At 32.2% G+C, this 19,117-nt stretch overlaps 1 protein-coding gene and 1 long non-coding RNA gene across 3 annotated transcripts in view; one reads left to right on the top strand and one right to left on the bottom strand.

The window, feature by feature from the left end:
* Positions 1 to 2,008: 2,008 nt before the first annotated feature.
* Positions 2,009 to 3,232, top strand: LOC134706983 (uncharacterized). The gene is made up of 2 exons (XR_010105674.1): positions 2,009 to 2,184; positions 2,870 to 3,232. It is a non-coding gene; the product is annotated as an uncharacterized LOC134706983 (long non-coding RNA).
* Positions 3,233 to 5,296: 2,064 nt separating this feature from the next.
* The window catches only part of LOC134717982 (protein SSUH2 homolog), a 36,474-nt gene continuing 22,653 nt past the window's right edge, over positions 5,297 to 19,117 (bottom strand). For both annotated transcript variants that reach the window (XM_063580484.1, XM_063580489.1), the window contains exons 3-13: positions 14,469 to 14,564; positions 11,425 to 11,491; positions 10,319 to 10,448; positions 10,042 to 10,102; positions 9,119 to 9,243; positions 8,753 to 8,815; positions 8,239 to 8,354; positions 7,503 to 7,595; positions 6,912 to 7,014; positions 6,571 to 6,672; positions 5,297 to 5,683 (exon numbers count right to left, since the gene is read on the bottom strand). In XM_063580484.1, coding sequence (XP_063436554.1) covers positions 5,537 to 5,683; positions 6,571 to 6,672; positions 6,912 to 7,014; positions 7,503 to 7,595; positions 8,239 to 8,354; positions 8,753 to 8,815; positions 9,119 to 9,243; positions 10,042 to 10,102; positions 10,319 to 10,448; positions 11,425 to 11,491; positions 14,469 to 14,564 — 1,103 coding nt within the window. In that variant the 3' untranslated portion in view covers positions 5,297 to 5,536. The remainder of the gene's footprint in view (positions 5,684 to 6,570; positions 6,673 to 6,911; positions 7,015 to 7,502; positions 7,596 to 8,238; positions 8,355 to 8,752; positions 8,816 to 9,118; positions 9,244 to 10,041; positions 10,103 to 10,318; positions 10,449 to 11,424; positions 11,492 to 14,468; positions 14,565 to 19,117) is intronic.

The raw sequence follows: 19,117 nt of genomic DNA, 5'->3' as shown, positions 1-19,117 counted from the left end.
CCCATTAGTTCGTTTATGAATTCCTTAGTTTTCAAATTGAATTAATATAAAATAATTTATAACTTTGCCAATTTTACATGATGACGTATGTATCATTAGACATTTCATAAAAAAACTTTTGTTTATATAGATTAGACCGTTGGTTTTCCCGTTTGAATGGTTTTACACTAGTAATTTTGGGGCCCTTTATAGCTTGTTGTTCGGTGTGAGCCAAGGCTCCGTGTTGAAGGCCGTACTTTAACCTATAATGGTTTAATTTTTAAATTGTTATTTGGATGGAGAGTTGTCTTATTGGCACTCACACCACATCTTCCTATATCTATTTACACCGTAAAAGACTGAAGCTAAAACCTATTGAAATATAAGGCCTTCCATCTCGTATTCTTTTAAATGACCATATTAGGACAACATTGGTCAACAAAAGGACAATGTATGGCTTTATTTCTTTTCTAAAAATAAATGATGTTTTTTTTGCCGCGGAGTAGGAGGCGAAGACGGACATAGATGTCTGAATCTTAACTTCGACTTTTACTCTTTTCAAATTCATTTTTTTTTCATGAATTACGTTTAAAAGCTGATTTGACCAACAACGCTTTATTTGAAACCATAAATGGGTGTAGCATCTTCGTTACTGTAATAGTATTATAGCTTCGCACTTCTCAACAACCCATTGGAAAATATAAATAAATACAATAATACTAGGAAAAGTCTGGTAAAGTCACCTCAGTGGTTTTCTATATTATATATATATATTTCTACAGGCTTCTTGTTGTTGTTTTTATAGTTAAAAGAAGTTTTTAAGATTTTTTTCTTCAGTAATAGAATACATATAAAAAATCACAAAAAACGGAGTGAGCGTGGACGTATACTTATATATCACTTACAACAAAAAGACATTAAGTACAGATCTGAGAGTACTCGCAGCTTTTATATTGTTTAATTGTTTAGGTTGTTTAGTCAATAGAATATTAAAAAAAACTACTGTTATTAAAAACTATAATTGTAATTCGAACAAGTAAAATTTGCTCATGACTTCATTAGATACATGAAGGTGTCATTTGGACAGCATACTCATTCATTTAAATTTGTAATTTTGTATTATTTTTATTAAGTGCCTTTAATCAAGCTATTCTAATGTGTTTCTCAGTTTTGACATGGTGTGACACGTTTTATTTCATAAGTGACAAATTGTCTTGACAATTACAATAAGCTTAATTATCAAAATTAGATAATTAATTACGTTTATTCTTTAAGAATGTCATATATTGGTCTGGAATGGTCTGATGCACCCCCTTTTTTTTATTTATATCGCTGGTCAGAAAGTACGCAAACCACCGAAGGTGCTATAGGTCTACATGATAAAATATAACCTCAGAGAGTACGATGATAATAAGCACGGAAGTATTTGTAAATAGAACAAATACCTTGCTAAAAGATTATAAGAAGATGTGGTATGAGTGTGTCATTCATCCAAAATAATAGTTCAGCATTGTTTATCTTTCACTGCGTTACTGTGTAGGATAAAGTAAAATCGCAAAAATACTGAAATTTGTGGAAATTCAAAAAGGAAAGTACCTTATCAAAAGGCAAATAAAGAACTCAAACACAGCTTGATACATGCATCTTCTTACGTAAAAAAATGGAGGATTAAACTTGGTTTTATAGCTAGCAAAACCTGTATCTTATATAACAGTCGCATACACATCCATAATATTGACAACGATTTTTTATGTAGAAAATGGTTGATTTATCAAAACAATGATCAAAAATGATCCGCGAGCACCTAAAGCTTGAATTTTTTGTCAAGTCCGGTGCTTTGCTTTTACGCCAATTGGCATTTCATTTGCGCTAAAAAAAATCTTTCATTTGCGCCACAAACTTATTTCATTTGCACAAATAATTAAACCTTTCATTTGCGCCAATATTACAGGTAAATACGCATGATACAGATTCATACAGGTATTAATTTAAAAAAAACACACTTTTGATAAAAGCTCTTGTTAGTCGAAACAGTGCGTGAACTGGTGACAAAATATTATCGCCCCTGTAAACAGTGGGCTCTTCTGACTAGAGGTAATCGGTAAAGAATAGCGGAAAATGGTGTACATTGTTTACGAGCTTGAAATGAGCTAACACAGACGAACTGAGACGTGTCAACGTAATGTGAATATGATAATGCACCAGGTAAATTATTAATTGTTAAGTTTTTCACATCATCGTATCTTCATATGATAGGTAAATAAGTGAATTTTCGATTTTAAGTGTCGTCAGGGTTCAAACCTGGAATCATGCCAACCTTTCATTTTTTTTTTTAATACTAACCTATAGTCGGAACATCTTGATTTTCTCCCAATTTGTAAAGTTAATTATGCTGCTTGACATATATTTTTTTGGGGAAAAAAAATGATATGCAGTCAAATGTGGCAGTTTTAATATTTGTTGCTATGTGAAATAAAGGGAAGTAAATTAAAGTAAAAGAAGGCGCGCTTTTTCAAATAGTAAACAATTTAATTCAGATGCATAGTATTTTGTCAAATGATAAAGAATATCGTAGAAACTTGCTAGAAATTCATCTTATTTATAAAAGATATACAACATGACATACTGAAAACTGAAAAGGGGTAAAACCACCATACCTTGAACAAATTCAGGGGGTAAAATGCTACGAAATTTAGATTTTATTTATTTTTTGTCGACAGCCAAAAGATGATTTGACATGTACCTAACTACTTTTTCAATTTCATTGTAAAGTAAAATTGGCATTTTTTGGGGTCTCTGTTTATTGTGGTCTGATGTTTCAGGTTATCTTTGGATTGCCAAATAATATTATATAATCATAATTAAATTGAATGTTCAAATTATTTTGCAGCGATGGTGTGTATGGAAGGAAGACTGTCATAAAACCCAACAGTTCCGGATGGCCCTTTAAATAATTGCTTAACATCAATAGCGATGTAAGATTCAAGTGTTTGATTTAGCAAAAGTTTAGCCAGGTTTTCCTTGTAATTGTGGCAGAAAAACCACTAGACAGTGTCATGCATTGAAAGGATATCAAACGGATATTTTATGGAATGATTCTCATACATATAAAATCATATGCATAGGAATGTGGAGCTAGTGTCTTTCATGCAGCAATTTTTAATTTCCAATATAAACTCTGAAAAGACAAGAGCATAGAAATGTATACCAATGAGAAACATTCTTTGTGAATAAAATCATTCCAAAACTTAAATGTGTCATTAGTGTTGCATTATTTATCAGTAGAGATAATCAGATTTACTCAATTAGAATATTTGTTTTTTAATGCGGAGATGAAATAATTGTGGCAAAAATATTTTAAATGTTTGCTTTGTTTAATTTACCCAAAAAACTTTTTATCAGTCTTCCATGTTGACTATTTGTATGCCGATAACACGTGGAATTAAAGTTAATTTTAATTTAACGGAAAAGGCTGCGCTCAATTGTTGTCACCCTCTCCAAAAAAAATAATCAGCTCGCATGTTGAATATTTTAGGTTAGGTACTTAGACATACTTAGACACTCCAAAAGTTCAAAGCCAAAAAAAAGAAGCTCAATTTGATTTACATATACAAATTTACGGGAAAAAGGGGCAGAAGCGGATTAAAAAGAAGACCAGTGATCCCGGTCCCCGTTAATGGTAACGGAAATTTAAAAAGAATGTGGTCCGGTCTCTTTACAAGAAACAAAAGTAGCCGACCCTCTTTTTCAAATGTATGGTTCCGCGTCGGGTGGAAGGGGGTGTTCAGAAGTTCGCTAAGTTGAAGATAACAATAAATGGATCCTGTTATTTTGGCCACGAGCATCACTGAAGAGAAATGTATTGTCGAAATGCGCATCTGGTGCAAGAAAATTGGTACCGTTAATTTTATTTGAAAACAAAAGTTTCTTCAGATTTTTTCTGTTTTAAATCTTCACTCTCCTGATTTAACGGAGTTTCTAAAAAAATAATTCGGATAATTCTTTAATGTATAACATTTATCCAAATCAGCATCCATTCACAATTTTATCCTGTAATAAAACCATTTACGCGACAGCAAATCATCAGAAAACATGATCACCAGAAATGCAAGCGTCAAAATTAAATTGAATCATTGCCGAATATTGAATTCTTTTCGAATATTCAGGAACTCTTTGTGAAGGGCACCCAACAGAAAAACTCAGACAAATTGTGGAGACTGTTCCAGGATTTGTTTACAGAGGACAAAACAAATCGTAATGTAAAATCTCGTTAGGGAGGCTCTGTGTCTTCCTCCATCTTGGATTTTGAATAAGCAGATATATTTGGTGAAATGTGCAAATTTTGAGAGTTGTATGTAATTTTTGTACAAGACTTTTGATATGAATATAGAAAATTGTGTTTTCAAACATAATTGCAGTCGTAGTTTTGCAAAAAAACACCTTGTTTCTGTTTCATAAGATTTTTTCAAAATTTGCCAAATAAGGGGAGATAACTCCGATAAAGTAGTTTTTACAATAGAAAGTGTTATGAATTTACTTTTTTCAATATGTAGCAAGAAAACAAATCCAGTGACCCCATTTTTTTCTTTTGCTCATTTGAAAGCATGTTATAAGAGCAATATTCTAACATTTTATCTTAAAGTTCTTGTAAAACGTTTTCTTTTCATCACACACAATTTGATTTTCCATGAATAATCTATATAAAATCTGACAATTTTTAGCAACCTGTAGCGTGAAAAAAATTCCGGTGAATTATACTTTTTAATACAGTTTTAAAAAAACATGATAAAAGCTTCATTTTGACAAGTTATCAAAAAATTCTGTCAGTTTTTATAAAGACGCCCTAGCAACTTTAAACTAAACTTTACATCGAAATGCTAATTTATTAGTACCTTTTATTATTTTGGGACGACCCCCTTCTTTTTACCTGTCAGAGTTGGTGTCAAAAGTCGGTGCCGAGACTTTCCGTAAATGTCTAATAGAGCGATGATTATTTCTTTCCTGTTATATATAACCTGTTTTACCTGTAAAATGGCGCAAATGAAGAAGTTAATTTTTGGCGCAAATGAAATATAACCTTGTGGCGCAAATAAAAGATTGGAATTTTCAAACATTGGCGCAAATGCAATGCGCCCGTCAAGCCTAGGTGGTAGAGTTTTTCTATCGCCCCGAGCATAGTGCAAGGCGATTTGGTGCCACCATATCTCACTAGCTTGAGTTCAAATTCCGTCCAGGGAAGAAGAAAAATTTGCTTCCGCATTTCAAGATCTAATATTGTTGGGCTATTAGACGAATTATCTAATAAAATAAAAAATAATTTAATTTATAAGTTTTAATATTAGTTTTCATGCTATTATAATAATAAATAAATATAAGAATCCCTCCACAACACTGTAGAAGACAGTAAGTTAAAAAGCATGTAGAAACAAAACAGACTGGTACTTCATTCATTCACAACGGATAAGATGTATTAGTATGTATGACAGACAAACGGTTTGTATAAAAAATACTCTTAGAAAATAGTCAGATATTGCGTTAGAAGTCGTATATAAAATTATCACAGAATTGTACATCCCCAACAACACTGATCTGGGTATGTCGGCGCATGCACTTTACAGTCTAAACCATAAACAAAATAATTGAGGGTCGTTTCTTTATGCTGGTAATCACACTGAGTAACTGGTACCATCCTTATCACGTGCCTCTGAAATACAAAAAGAAAAACATGTATTAAAAATGAGGCTTAGAACATGTATACATATTATTCAGATCAGATCATTAGATATAATGTTTCCTGGGCAAATAACTTCCACAGCTTTTGGAGTTCTGCACCAGATTATACTGATTTTTGTAATAACCCGGTCTCGCTTTGATATTACAAAATACAGAATTCCAGATGTTATTAATTAAAAAATATATTCTCAAAAAACTCCTGTTACGGATTCCAAAACATGGGGAAAAAATAAATTGGCCGTTATATCATTGATTTACCAAGGACTTTTTTAAACGATACCGCTGAATTAAACTAGGTTTAAAATTGAGGCGACGAACATTCAAAAAACGACATGTATTTCTGTTTTCCTTTTTTTAAGACATAAAATTAAAATCATGTATATTGAACTTAACTGATGAAGTCACCCTAGAATACCCAAATAGTTTGATTAATTATAAAGATGTGATCATAAACCACCCGTTTCCAAACTGAAATGAGCGTGGCACTCTCATAAGATTCAAAGTCACAGATGCCTACAGAATATAGCTTTATTATTATAGATCATGCACAACCTTTTGACAGTTATAGTATCTAGAGCATAATCCAGTATACTCCACATAATCTGCTACAGTCAATCATTTTCAGTGCGAGAGGTATCATTTTTGTCTAACAAAATATGACTTTTATCAATGGACATTAAACGTATAGATGCATAAAAGAAAAAGAATCGCATTGCAGCTTCTAGTTTCCTAGTATATTTTATGCTTAAAGTTAAGTAACATGTATCAGAGACATATGTGTATATATGTCTCTGCATGTTTTAACGAAATCGTGAAGTCATCATAATCTTATTTAGAAAAAAAACCAATAAGTCATACCTGCATTAAAATTCTACAATTTGGAAATTTACTGTGCTCGTTCACTAAGCGATGAGATGCTTGGTTGATTTCTGGTTCAGGAAACATGGCAATCGGAAGAACCTACAAAGTAATAATAAATGACATTGTTATAATAAATCTGTGTAATGGTGGCAACAGGCACAAACACGGCAGAATGGTGTACAACGAATTGTGATAATTGTGATTACCTATCGTTGCATTTCTTGGACCGTCTGGTCTAAATGATGTAGCTTATCTGATCGAAAATTAAAAAAGTAACACTATAGTGTTTTGGCGTTCTCAGGGACTAAACATAATTAAAAGGAACTTGGTGTTCTTACCCGTGGTTGTGTATCTTGAAAACCTAAAGTACCAGCGACATCTTTTATCAGCTCATCTGGTAAGTCTGTTTTCTCTACAATATGATGACCCAAGTTGTTTTTCCTGGAATACATACATTGCATAATGAAATAATCAGACAAACCCTGAATAAATCAAAGTATTGTATGTATATAGAATTTCCTGTACTTTCAGGCTGTGGTTGGAAATTCTTTTTTGACATTTTGAATCATCGGTTGACAATATTTTTTCAACAGATAACAATCTGCTCTATTAGCCTCTTGATGCCTCTCGGCTGTGTTGTATCTAATTTATCATACTGAATGTTCAGACAATATTGTATTTCATACTACAATCAACCTTTCTACTTTACTGCTACAAACAATAGTCATCTGGTTTGGTTGTTAGCGAGCGATAATAATCTAATACTAGTAACTGTAACGTCTTATTCCAATTTGGGGTCTTCATTGCGGTCCGCGTTCAAGTGAATACATAAAAATCCAATTCATTTGATGGGGAGAAGAAAATGTTTTTACGTTTTACGCATATGAAAGTCGATTTTAAAAGATGAATATGTAGGTTTACATGATTACCAAGTGATTGTGAGCTCTATAAACCATTTGAGTTGTGTTGTTCCTTCACATGTCCCACATACAACACGACCAGTACCACTACACCTATTGCATCTGCAAATATAGATAGTCAACCTTTAATAAAACAGAACCCTAAAAATAAACAAAAAATATGTCTGCATATAAAACGCTCAATATATATGCTAAACAACAAAGTTACCACTTACTGCATAGAGAATAAGGCAAGGTCCGTTGGCATAATACTTCCCATTGTACACATACTGTCGATCAAATATATACTTTACTGAGGTCAAGCTAAACTATGGGTCTGCGCCGATTCAAACAACAGAAATAGGCGTGTTATACCCCATTACTGCGTCTGTCTTACGTTTGGAACCTCTAGCCTATGTTAGTCTTGAATGTGAATTTTTAATTGGTTCATTGGTTTGTTCATATGTTGTTTCAGATTTTATTGTGACGTCCACAAGTTAGAATAATACATTATTGATAGTCATTAATAATGGATCAGCTAAAGCCCCTCCTTACGTGTGGGATTTTTGTCGCTGTATTGAAGATACATAAGTGGCCATGAGCTGTGTTTTGTCTATGAGCGGACTGTTGTCAACGTGAATAATTGCTGGTTTTAGTTTTAATTTGTCTTTATTAAGCAGTACAAATAATAAAATTAAGAGTAGTTTTGAATAGTAAATTTAGTTTCGTACGTAGGGACAACTTAATCTGATTGTTCACCACCAACCTTCTTTTTCCTGTTCCGTGACATCCCCCACAAGTCCGTGTAACAGTTCTCCATCCATTCTTTCTCTTAACGCGTCTTCTTTTTCTTCCTCTTCCATTACACCCTCCACATCGTTTCTAGAAATAAGAAATTATAACTTGAGAAAAAAAATAGTTGATTTTATTTCCAACCCCCCTTTTTTTCTAATTGGCCGACATGTCTTCTTATCGACTAGATTTGACTGAGTTGCTCAATAGAACATTTGTCAATCCACTATAGACAATTAACCGTTTCAGAATATAAAGGACATTGTTCGTACACCAAAATGAAAATAACGTCACGTCATAGTTTGGATTTCCATTGTTTAGGACGTTTTAAACCTAACTCGACATTTGTAAACCTATTTCGACACTTTGGTGTACACTTGTTTCAAATGTTACCCAGAACGCAAATATATTTTGAAACGGCTTATAATACAATTGCGCCATATTCCCGTGATACTTTGTGACAAGTATTACAATCTCGTTATACTCACCCTTCCTCTCCCACTACATGACGAGCATATCAAATAGCCAGTGGCTTTACATCTGTGACAGGGCTGAAATTATAAAATCAAATCACAAATGTTATATCATCATCAAAGTATCTCTCTGATTGTTTTTGAGACAGTTCTCCATCAGAGTCTAACAGACGTACACTTTAACATGGACTTTTGTAAATATTTTTTTGGTCACCATAGCTATATATTTATACCCTTACACGATTCAATGCATTTTAATACGTTGTTTGATTATACCCACAATTAACAGAACGAAATCCAACACAGGTCAAACTTTACTAAAATGTTTGGAATAAAAATAAAACACACACATTTGTCGCATTTTTTACAAAAAGCTTTTACCTTAACCGACGCTGTATGTGGTACCTCCATCTTACGAATTTCATCACTAAAGATATCGCATGGATTTGTGATGATGTCCCATGGTCCAGGTGGAATTCCATTTTGTGGTCCATCAATGGGTTGGCCTAGTAATAATCCAAAGTTACGTTATATGATAATGAAGATTATAACGAGCTTTTTCAGATTTTTGGATTTAAAACAAAATGGAAAGATGAAGGTATTGTTCATGTTTAGATTATCTTTTTGTTATCAGTTGTTTAATTTTATCATGCAACAATTTTAATCAAGGCTTTTACAAACATTACAACCACTACCAGGTAGCTTTGATGTAAACCCTTATTAAAAAGAATTCTACACGACATTTTTGGAGGAATACATTTTGCACTGCGTTATAAAACTACGTTAAACTTTTTAAACCTATAAAAAATGTTCAAATTCATATACAAATTTATGTACTTTTCATAAGCTATTACTTTAAAATTATGATGCATTACTATATCATGTCTGTTTGATGTTCCTTATACATTTCCTTTGACATTTACGTTAATATAATCTGTTGAAGGGATACTATTTGGTAGCAAAAAATGCGATGTTAAATAATTATATAGACAATGCCAGAATTCAAACTATGTAAACGTAAAACGGGCTTTCGATTGAATATACAGAGCATGCATATCATACATGCTGCAACATGTGGAGTTCGTATTGCTTAGTTTAGTTTTTTGTGTCTTGTTTACAATTAATTTATCTTTGTTCTTTTCCGTTTTTAGCAATGGCGTTGTGAGTTTATTTTCGATCTATGAGTTCGAATGTCTCTCATGCTGGTATCTTTCGTCCCTGTTCTACAAGAAATAAGTCCGTAAAAGAAATAAAATATAACTAAAACATTAACTGCTATTTAGTATGTATATATATATATGTACCTTTAAACGCTACATTTTCATATTTCGTCGATCTTGTCTCTGTGTATGTCTCTAAGATGTACTAGAAAAAATAGCAAAACGTTGTATTACTAGTACATGTACATGTGCAGCAGTGTATCAAGATTCGAGGTCCAAGATTCAAGATTGTTATTATCCAATCATGGGCCCTCAAATGGTAATAAAAAAAAATCATATCTTTTCAATTTACATGACAGAACAATTTTGACATAAAATGTTTTGCGTTAAACCAACATATCTTCAATGAAACTTTACTCACATGGTAAGACGTAGAAGATTGCAGATTTGTGAACTGAAGTTTTTTTGCCGTTCCTTTCCCCCAACAAAACTGGTCCTCAACATAATCAAGCAATGCAGTTCTAGCTGTTTCTTCTGTTATCACAGGAACTCTATAAAAAAGAAAATCATTGTTACAGTGTATTGACATTTATCAAACAAGATTAGAAGAGGGGCGAAATTCAAAAACTTCTAAAATGTTCAAACAATCCCAATGTGAGAAAGACAATCGACGAAAATACAAATTCCTAACAACACAGCATTAGATTAAGTAATATTAACCCCACCGATAATCGGGGTGATTTCATAATGGCCGAGTTCACTCGAAACTCTACAATCGACTTCAGAGTTATTAGATTATCACGTGAACGAACTAGAGTTGATATTCGGAACAATTCTAAGTAACTTTAGGGTATTAAAGGCCCTGACCAAGCATAAAAAATAAAACATTCTCATTGGTTTGACGTCATTCAAGAGTTTCTCGAGTTTAACCCTGGCTCGATGAGGGTGTGAACTAGGGTACGAGGGGTTAACTCGAGTGGTTCAAGTAAAATCGTATTGTTGAAACCCGAGTAAGTAAAGTTAACTCGAGATTTTCAAGTGAACTCGGCCACTATGTATGGTCTTGGGACGATAAAGAGATTGACACCAGTATTTGATTGATGACTAAATTGCCCACTACATGTCTTTTCTGTTATATTTCTCGTTAGGGTGCTGTTTCTGTCTCTATTAACTTTTCACATCATCTTTTTTCTCTCTCTTAAACAAAGGTTAACAGGAGTTAGCTATATATTTTGGTCTTTTTTTCTGTTTTATCACCTCATCAAAACTTCTGATAAATATTCTGATTCCCATATTGATGGGAAAAAAATATGTTTCAGCTGAGGATAAAATATTCAGAATCAAGATTTCCCAAATACCTTATAATGTTTAATTTTGAACAAAATAATTTGATTGATATCGTTAAAAAAACTAAATAAACTTGTTCGCAATTTTTTTGGGGGGCTCAGACAAAAAAGCATATCCTCCTCTGAAGTTAAATGGTTGCTCCCTAAGTCTATTTTTCTAGATGACATTTGTTTAACTTACTTTGTAAACTCCGGTTGTTTGTAGTCAGATGCTTTAGGTACATTAGATGGTGGAGGTGGCAGCAACGCTAAAAATATAAATGACTTAATCAAAAGTGGTGTTAAATACCAACAATCAATCAATAAATCAAAAAGTTTCTTGTGTTATTAATCTCATTAAAGAGAGAAGAATATACTTGTCTCTCACTGCACGAGATATACTTTATCACCGAAGCAAACTGAAAAACGACAAAACTAGCTACCAGGCCAAGGAATTATGAATCAAACAACAAACTATTTGACATAAGACAGCGTTTGATATTTATGTGTTTTTAAAGAGAACTAAAAGCGGTGATCTTATCTTCATTCCTATGTGATAGGGAAAAATGCACCATCACTTTTCTTATAGATCTTTTACATATTTTTACTATAGTTTTAATAGAAATGAGTTTTGAATTATTTTATAAATAAAAGAATTTCACTGTGGTCATGTCACCCAACTTTTATAAGTTAATTTTAAAAGAGATTATATAGAATACTAGAATTTGACAAAGAATTAAAATAGCTATTATTTGACATTTTTCTACAAACGATTTACAAAAGCTCCACCAATCTGTCACCGGGGAAATAAGGATGACTTTTAGGGTCGTGCAACAAGAGGTGACATGGGGCCAGTGACAGGGTTTATGAGATATTTTCCTTTGTGTACATAATTATTTTACCTTGATTGGGCCTCACCTGGGAATGAAACAAAACTTGTATTTTATGAAATTGTGGTCACTTGAACATTGACCAGCAATTAATAAAGATCTATTATTTTACAAAGAATTGGTTTTTCATTCCAGGTGAGTGTCACTTTATGTTTTATAAGTTGATATTTTTAAATGAATATTTTTATGTTTATGCATTGATATTTTAAATGAATATTTTCTACATGTTGAGATATTAGAAACTAAAGAGGGTATAGTTGCATCCGTAACAGCTTAATTGAAGTTAAAAGTATTTTTACATTTACAGAATTTTCTAATGTAAATAGTTATTTTTAAAGACAAAGTCTTAAGTTTTCTATTATTGAATTTAGCATTTTTATCATTCGTTTTAACTATCTAATTGTAATGTTTTAAATAAAGCGACTTTGTACATATTTTTGAAAGCCGTAAAGTTTAATTATTTGAAAGACAAGACTTTCTCATATTAGTCATTTGCTTTATCATGTAAATATTATTTAGCGTTGGTGTTTTTATTATGTATATTAAGTAGTTAATTTGAATATGATCATAAAGCGCAAGTAGTTATTGTACGTTTCATTCCATTATTTATTTCAATTAACATAGCGGTATTAGCTATATTTTAAAGAGTTATCTCCCATTATAAAGAATAAAATAAACAGCGTCAAATGCAAAATTATTGAGAATGTGTATTTTATTAACTATGAATTAGAAACTAAAGAGGGTATAGTTGCATCCGTAACAGCTTAATTGAAGTTAAAAGTATTTTTACATTTACAGAATTTTCTAATGTAAATAGTTATTTTTAAAGACAAAGTCTTAAGTTTTCTATTATTGAATTTAGCATTTTTATCATTCGTTTTAACTATCTAATTGTAATGTTTTAAATAAAGCGACTTTGTACATATTTTTGAAAGCCGTAAAGTTTAATTATTTGAAAGACAAGACTTTCTCATATTAGTCATTTGCTTTATCATGTAAATATTATTTAGCGTTGGTGTTTTTATTATGTATATTAAGTAGTTAATTTGAATATGATCATAAAGCGCAAGTAGTTATTGTACGTTTCATTCCATTATTTATTTCAATTAACATAGCGGTATTAGCTATATTTTAAAGAGTTATCTCCCATTATAAAGAATAAAATAAACAGCGTCAAATGCAAATTTATTGAGAATGTGTATTTTATTAACTATGAAGGCTAAAAGGTAACAACCAGAGTTGTGTATATTGTTTTAATAGTTTAGTCAGTTTAAGTATGCGTTTGAATCAAGTATAAATGTTTGTTTTAAAGTCAGAACGAGAAATGAAAATAAAGCGCATTTCTCTCCTTGTGTCCATATGCATTTTTATGGTCCAGATTCCATTATGGTTTATTATTATCATGTTTTTATATTCTTGTGTTTAACGTAATAATGTTCTGTTTACGCATCATTAATTTAACTTAGATTTAAAGTGAATAATTTGGTTACCATAGCAACACTTTATTAAAATTCAAAAAGAGGCCCTTGTCTGTCTCATGTTGACATTATTTGGCATCAGCACATTAATTTAATTGAGCTAGTTAGCTCCCCCATTTTATCTTTACTGTTTTATAATGCGAATATATATTTTCCATCGTTATATTATTCTGCATTCAATTTAAATTATTATTGTTTATTTCAATTATATATGTATGAACTTATTATGTATTGTTTATCATGTATACACTTGAACATTGACCAGCAATTAATAAAGATCTATTATTTTACAAAGAATTGGTTTTTCATTCCAGCAATTATAGCCAAATACCAACAAACCAACAAAAACGAATTATTCCACGTTCACACCTACCCAAAATCTATTTGTTAATCTAAATATAGAGAATTTATATCTCAGATAATATTTTCTTTCTTTCTCAATAATCATATTATCAAATGAGAGAACTAATACAATGACTCACAGTTAATAACTTCTATGTCATTTGGTCTATGGCAGAGGTTGTCTATGGTAGAGGGTTGTCTCATTGACAATGATGCCACATCTTTTTATAATTTCAATCTATGTAATAGCAGTATGCACCTATACTCTAAGTGCTGTATATATCATATATGTATTTCGTTTACTAGTTAAGTTTTTTCGTTTGAATTGTTTAACATTTGTCATTACAAGCTGACTAAGTGGTACTGGTTCAAGTAGTTTTACTCATTGTTGAAGGCCTTACGGTAAGCTATAGTTATCTTCTATGTCAGTTGGTCTAGAATGGAGAGTCTCATTGGCAATTGTACCACACTTTATTTTTATAATATTCATTTGATCTTATTTAAAAAAAATTAAAAAAATCTTTGTCCATTCTTACATGCATCAAACTTGACGTTAGGATATCCGGGTACTGATCCCATGTCTTGTGGAGGAGCAACCTTGGCATTCTCTCCAATACCTTCTCCAGCAATAACTGAAAGGACAGTAACACATAATATATTAAAGAAGTTTACTTATACACTATATAAACTATATATTTATAAAGTATGGATTCGACAGCGTATTCTTAAAAGAACTTGTGAACATAACGGCTATTGGTACTTTACGGAACGGAACGGAACGGAACGGAACGGAACGGAACAGAATTTCATTTAAGGTATCCAAAGGGGGCATTTATCAAAATTTCGAAAAATCTTTAAAACAAAACAAACTTTAAAATTTCTGTGTTTTACGGTTTTCCATATACAAATAACACAAATGTATACTTAATCTCATCTTCACAGGTGAAATGTGCAATAATGTATAACATCGGGAACTATTCTGTAAATGAATATGTCGGATTGTCCTGATAAATTATCATGAAATTAACGCATTTGCAAGTCATGCATTATGATATCTAGACTGACCTCACGTCGTCCTTTCCGACGATGATTAGAAACATTGGTTCTGATTTTAACTTTTTAAATTTATTATTCCGTTCCGTTCCGTTCCGCAAAGTACCAATTGCTCTGAGGAATTGGTATTTAACGGAATCGAACGGAAACAGACATCTTTAATGTAATTAAAGCAGTATGATAAAAAAAATTGTCTGACACCTCTTTTTGCATAAGTGGTATGTGTTTTAGATAGCATTTTCGACTTGATCAATAATAAAAAATTTAACACAAAGGCAGGTTACACAAAAAGTCTTTCTCCTTCCATCGGTAATTATATTTTAAAAAAGAGGCCTACAACAGCCCGTTCCGACGATGATTAGAGACAGTGATCAAGTTGAATATGATTTAAACTTTTTAATTTATTATTCCGTTCCGTTCCGTTCCGCAAAGTACCAATTGCTCTGAGGAATTGGTATTTAACGGAATCGAACGGAACCAGACATTTATAATGTAATAAAAGCAGTATGATAAAAAAAAATGTGTCTGACACCCCTTTTTGCACGAGAAATAAGTGTTTTTGATAGCATTCCCGACCTGATAAATAATTAAGAATTTAAAACAAAGTCAGCTTAGACAAAAAGTCTTACTCCTTCCATTGGTAATTATATTTTTTAAAAGAGGCCTTCCACCTCTCGTGCCGACGAGGATTAGAAACAGTAATCAAGTTGAATCTGATTTAAACTTTTTAATTTATTATTCCGTTCCGTTCCGTTCCGCAAAGTACCAATTGCTCTGAGGAATTGGTATTTAACGGAATCGAACGGAACCAGACATTTATAATGTAATAAAAGCAGTATGATAAAAAAATGTGTCTGACACCCCTTTTTGCAGAAGAAATAAGTGTTTTAGATAGCATTCCCGACCAGATAAATAATTAAGAATTTAAAACAAAGGCAGCTTAGACAAAAAGTCTTACTCCTTCCATTGGTAATTATATTTTTTAAAAGAGGCCTTCCACCTCTCGTGCCGACGAGGATTAGAAACAGTAATCAAGTTGAATCTGATTTAAACTTTTTAATTTATTATTCCGTTCCGTTCCGTTCCGCAAAGTACCAATTGCTCTGAGGAATTGGTATTTAACGGAATCGAACGGAACCAGACATTTATAATGTAATAAAAGCAGTATGATGAAAAAAAATGTGTCTGACACCCCTTTTTGCAGAAGAAATAAGTGTTTTAGATAGCATTCCCGACCAGATAAATAATTAAGAATTTAAAACAAAGGCAGCTTAGACAAAAACAAAAAATCTTACTCCTTCCATTGGTAATTATATTTTTCAAAAGAGGCCTTCCACCTCTCGTGCCGACGAGGATTAGAAACAGTAATCAAGTTGAATCTGATTTAAACTTTTTAATTTATTATTCCGTTCCGTTCCGTTCCGCAAAGTACCAATTGCTCTGAGGAATTGGTATTTAACGGAATCGAACGGAACCAGACATTTATAATGTAATAAAAGCAGTATGATACAAAAAAAATGTGTCTGACACCCCTTTTTGCACGAGAAATAAGTGTTTTAGATAGCATTCCCGACCAGATAAATAATTAAGAATTTAAAACAAAGGCAGCTTAGACAAAAAGTCTTACTCCTTCCATTGGTAATTATATTTTTTAAAAGAGGCCTTCCACCTCTCGTGCCGACGAGGATTAGAAACAGTAATCAAGTTGAATCTGATTTAGACTTTTTAATTTATTATTCCGTTCCGTTCCGTTCCGCAAAGTACCAATTGCTCTGAGGAATTGGTATTTAACGGAATCGAACGGAACCAGACATTTATAATGTAATAAAAGCAGTATGATAAAAAAAAATGTGTCTGACACCCCTTTTTGCACGAGAAATAAGTGTTTTTGATAGCATTCCCGACCTGATAAATAATTAAGAATTTAAAACAAAGTCAGCTTAGACAAAAAGTCTTACTCCTTCTATTGGTAATTATATTTTTTAAAAGAGGCCTTCCACCTCTCGTGCCGACGAGGATTAGAAACAGTAATCAAGTTGAATCTGATTTAAACTTTTTAATTTATTATTCCGTTCCGTTCCGTTCCGCAAAGTACCAATTGCTCTGAGGAATTGGTATTTAACGGAATCGAACGGAACCAGACATTTATAATGTAATAAAAGCAGTATGATAAAAAAATGTGTCTGCCACCCCTTTTTGCAGAAGAAATAAGTGTTTTAGATAGCATTCCCGACCAGATAAATAATTAAGAATTTAAAACAAAGGCAGCTTAGACAAAAACAAAAAATCTTACTCCTTCCATTGGTAATTATATTTTTCAAAAGAGGCCTTCCACCTCTCGTGCTGACGAGGATTAGAAACAGTAATCAAGTTGAATCTGATTTAAACTTTTTAATTTATTATTCCGTTCCGTTCCGTTCCGCAAAGTACCAATTGCTCTGAGGAATTGGTATTTAACGGAATCGAACGGAACCAGACATTTATAATGTAATAAAAGCAGTATGATAAAAAAAAATGTGTCTGACACCCCTTTTTGCAGAAGAAATAAGTGTTTTAGATAGCATTCCCGACCAGATAAATAATTAAGAATTTAAAACAAAGGCAGCTTAGACAAAAAGTCTTACTCCTTCCATTGGTAATTATATTTTTTAAAAGAGGCCTTCCACCTCTCGTGCTGACGAGGATTAGAAACAGTAATCAAGTTGAATCTGATTTAAACTTTTTAATTTATTATTCCGTTCCGTTCCGTTCCGCAAAGTACCAATTGCTCTGAGGAATTGGTATTTAACGGAATCGAACGGAACCAGACATTTATAATGTAATAAAAGCAGTATGATAAAAAAAAATGTGTCTGACACCCCTTTTTGCAGAAGAAATAAGTTTTTTAGATAGCATTCCCGACCAGATAAATAATTAAGAATTTAAAACAAAGGCAGCTTAGACAAAAACAAAAAATCTTACTCCTTCCATTGGTAATTATATTTTTTAAAAGAGGCCTTCCACCTCTCGTGCCGACGAGGATTAGAAACAATAATCAAGTTGAATCTGATTTAGACTTTTTAATTTATTATTCCGTTCCGTTCCGTTCCGCAAAGTACCAATTGCTCTGAGGAATTGGTATTTAACGGAATCGAACGGAACCAGACATTTATAATGTAATAAAAGCAGTATGATAAAAAAAAATGTGTCTGACACCCCTTTTTGCACGAGAAATAAGTGTTTTTGATAGCATTCCCGACCTGATAAATAATTAAGAATTTAAAACAAAGTCAGCTTAGACAAAAAGTCTTACTCCTTCTATTGGTAATTATATTTTTTAAAAGAGGCCTTCCACCTCTCGTGCCGACGAGGATTAGAAACAGTAATCAAGTTGAATCTGATTTAAACTTTTTAATTTATTATTCCGTTCCGTTCCGTTCCGCAAAGTACCAATTGCTCTGAGGAATTGGTATTTAACGGAATCGAACGGAACCAGACATTTATAATGTAATAAAAGCAGTATGATAAAAAAATGTGTCTGCCACCCCTTTTTGCAGAAGAAATAAGTGTTTTAGATAGCATTCCCGACCAGATAAATAATTAAGAATTTAAAACAAAGGCAGCTTAGACAAAAACAAAAAATCTTACTCCTTCCATTGGTAATTATATTTTTCAAAAGAGGCCTTCCACCTCTCGTGCTGACGAGGATTAGAAACAGTAATCAAGTTGAATCTGATTTAAACTTTTTAATTTATTATTCCGTTCCGTTCCGTTCCGCAAAGTACCAATTGCTCTGAGGAATTGGTATTTAACGGAATCGAACGGAACCAGACATTTATAATGTAATAAAAGCAGTATGATAAAAAAAAATGTGTCTGACACCCCTTTTTGCAGAAGAAATAAGTGTTTTAGATAGCATTCCCGACCAGATAAATAATTAAGAATTTAAAACAAAGGCAGCTTAGACAAAAAGTCTTACTCCTTCCATTGGTAATTATATTTTTTAAAAGAGGCCTTCCACCTCTCGTGCTGACGAGGATTAGAAACAGTAATCAAGTTGAATCTGATTTAAACTTTTTAATTTATTATTCCGTTCCGTTCCGTTCCGCAAAGTACCAATTGCTCTGAGGAATTGGTATTTAACGGAATCGAA

Source organism: Mytilus trossulus, chromosome 1, assembly GCF_036588685.1.
Source record: "Mytilus trossulus isolate FHL-02 chromosome 1, PNRI_Mtr1.1.1.hap1, whole genome shotgun sequence".
Lineage (NCBI taxonomy): Eukaryota > Metazoa > Mollusca > Bivalvia > Mytilida > Mytilidae > Mytilus > Mytilus trossulus.
Note: the sequence above shows the minus strand (reverse complement) of the source record. Positions and strands in the feature narration are given on the sequence as shown.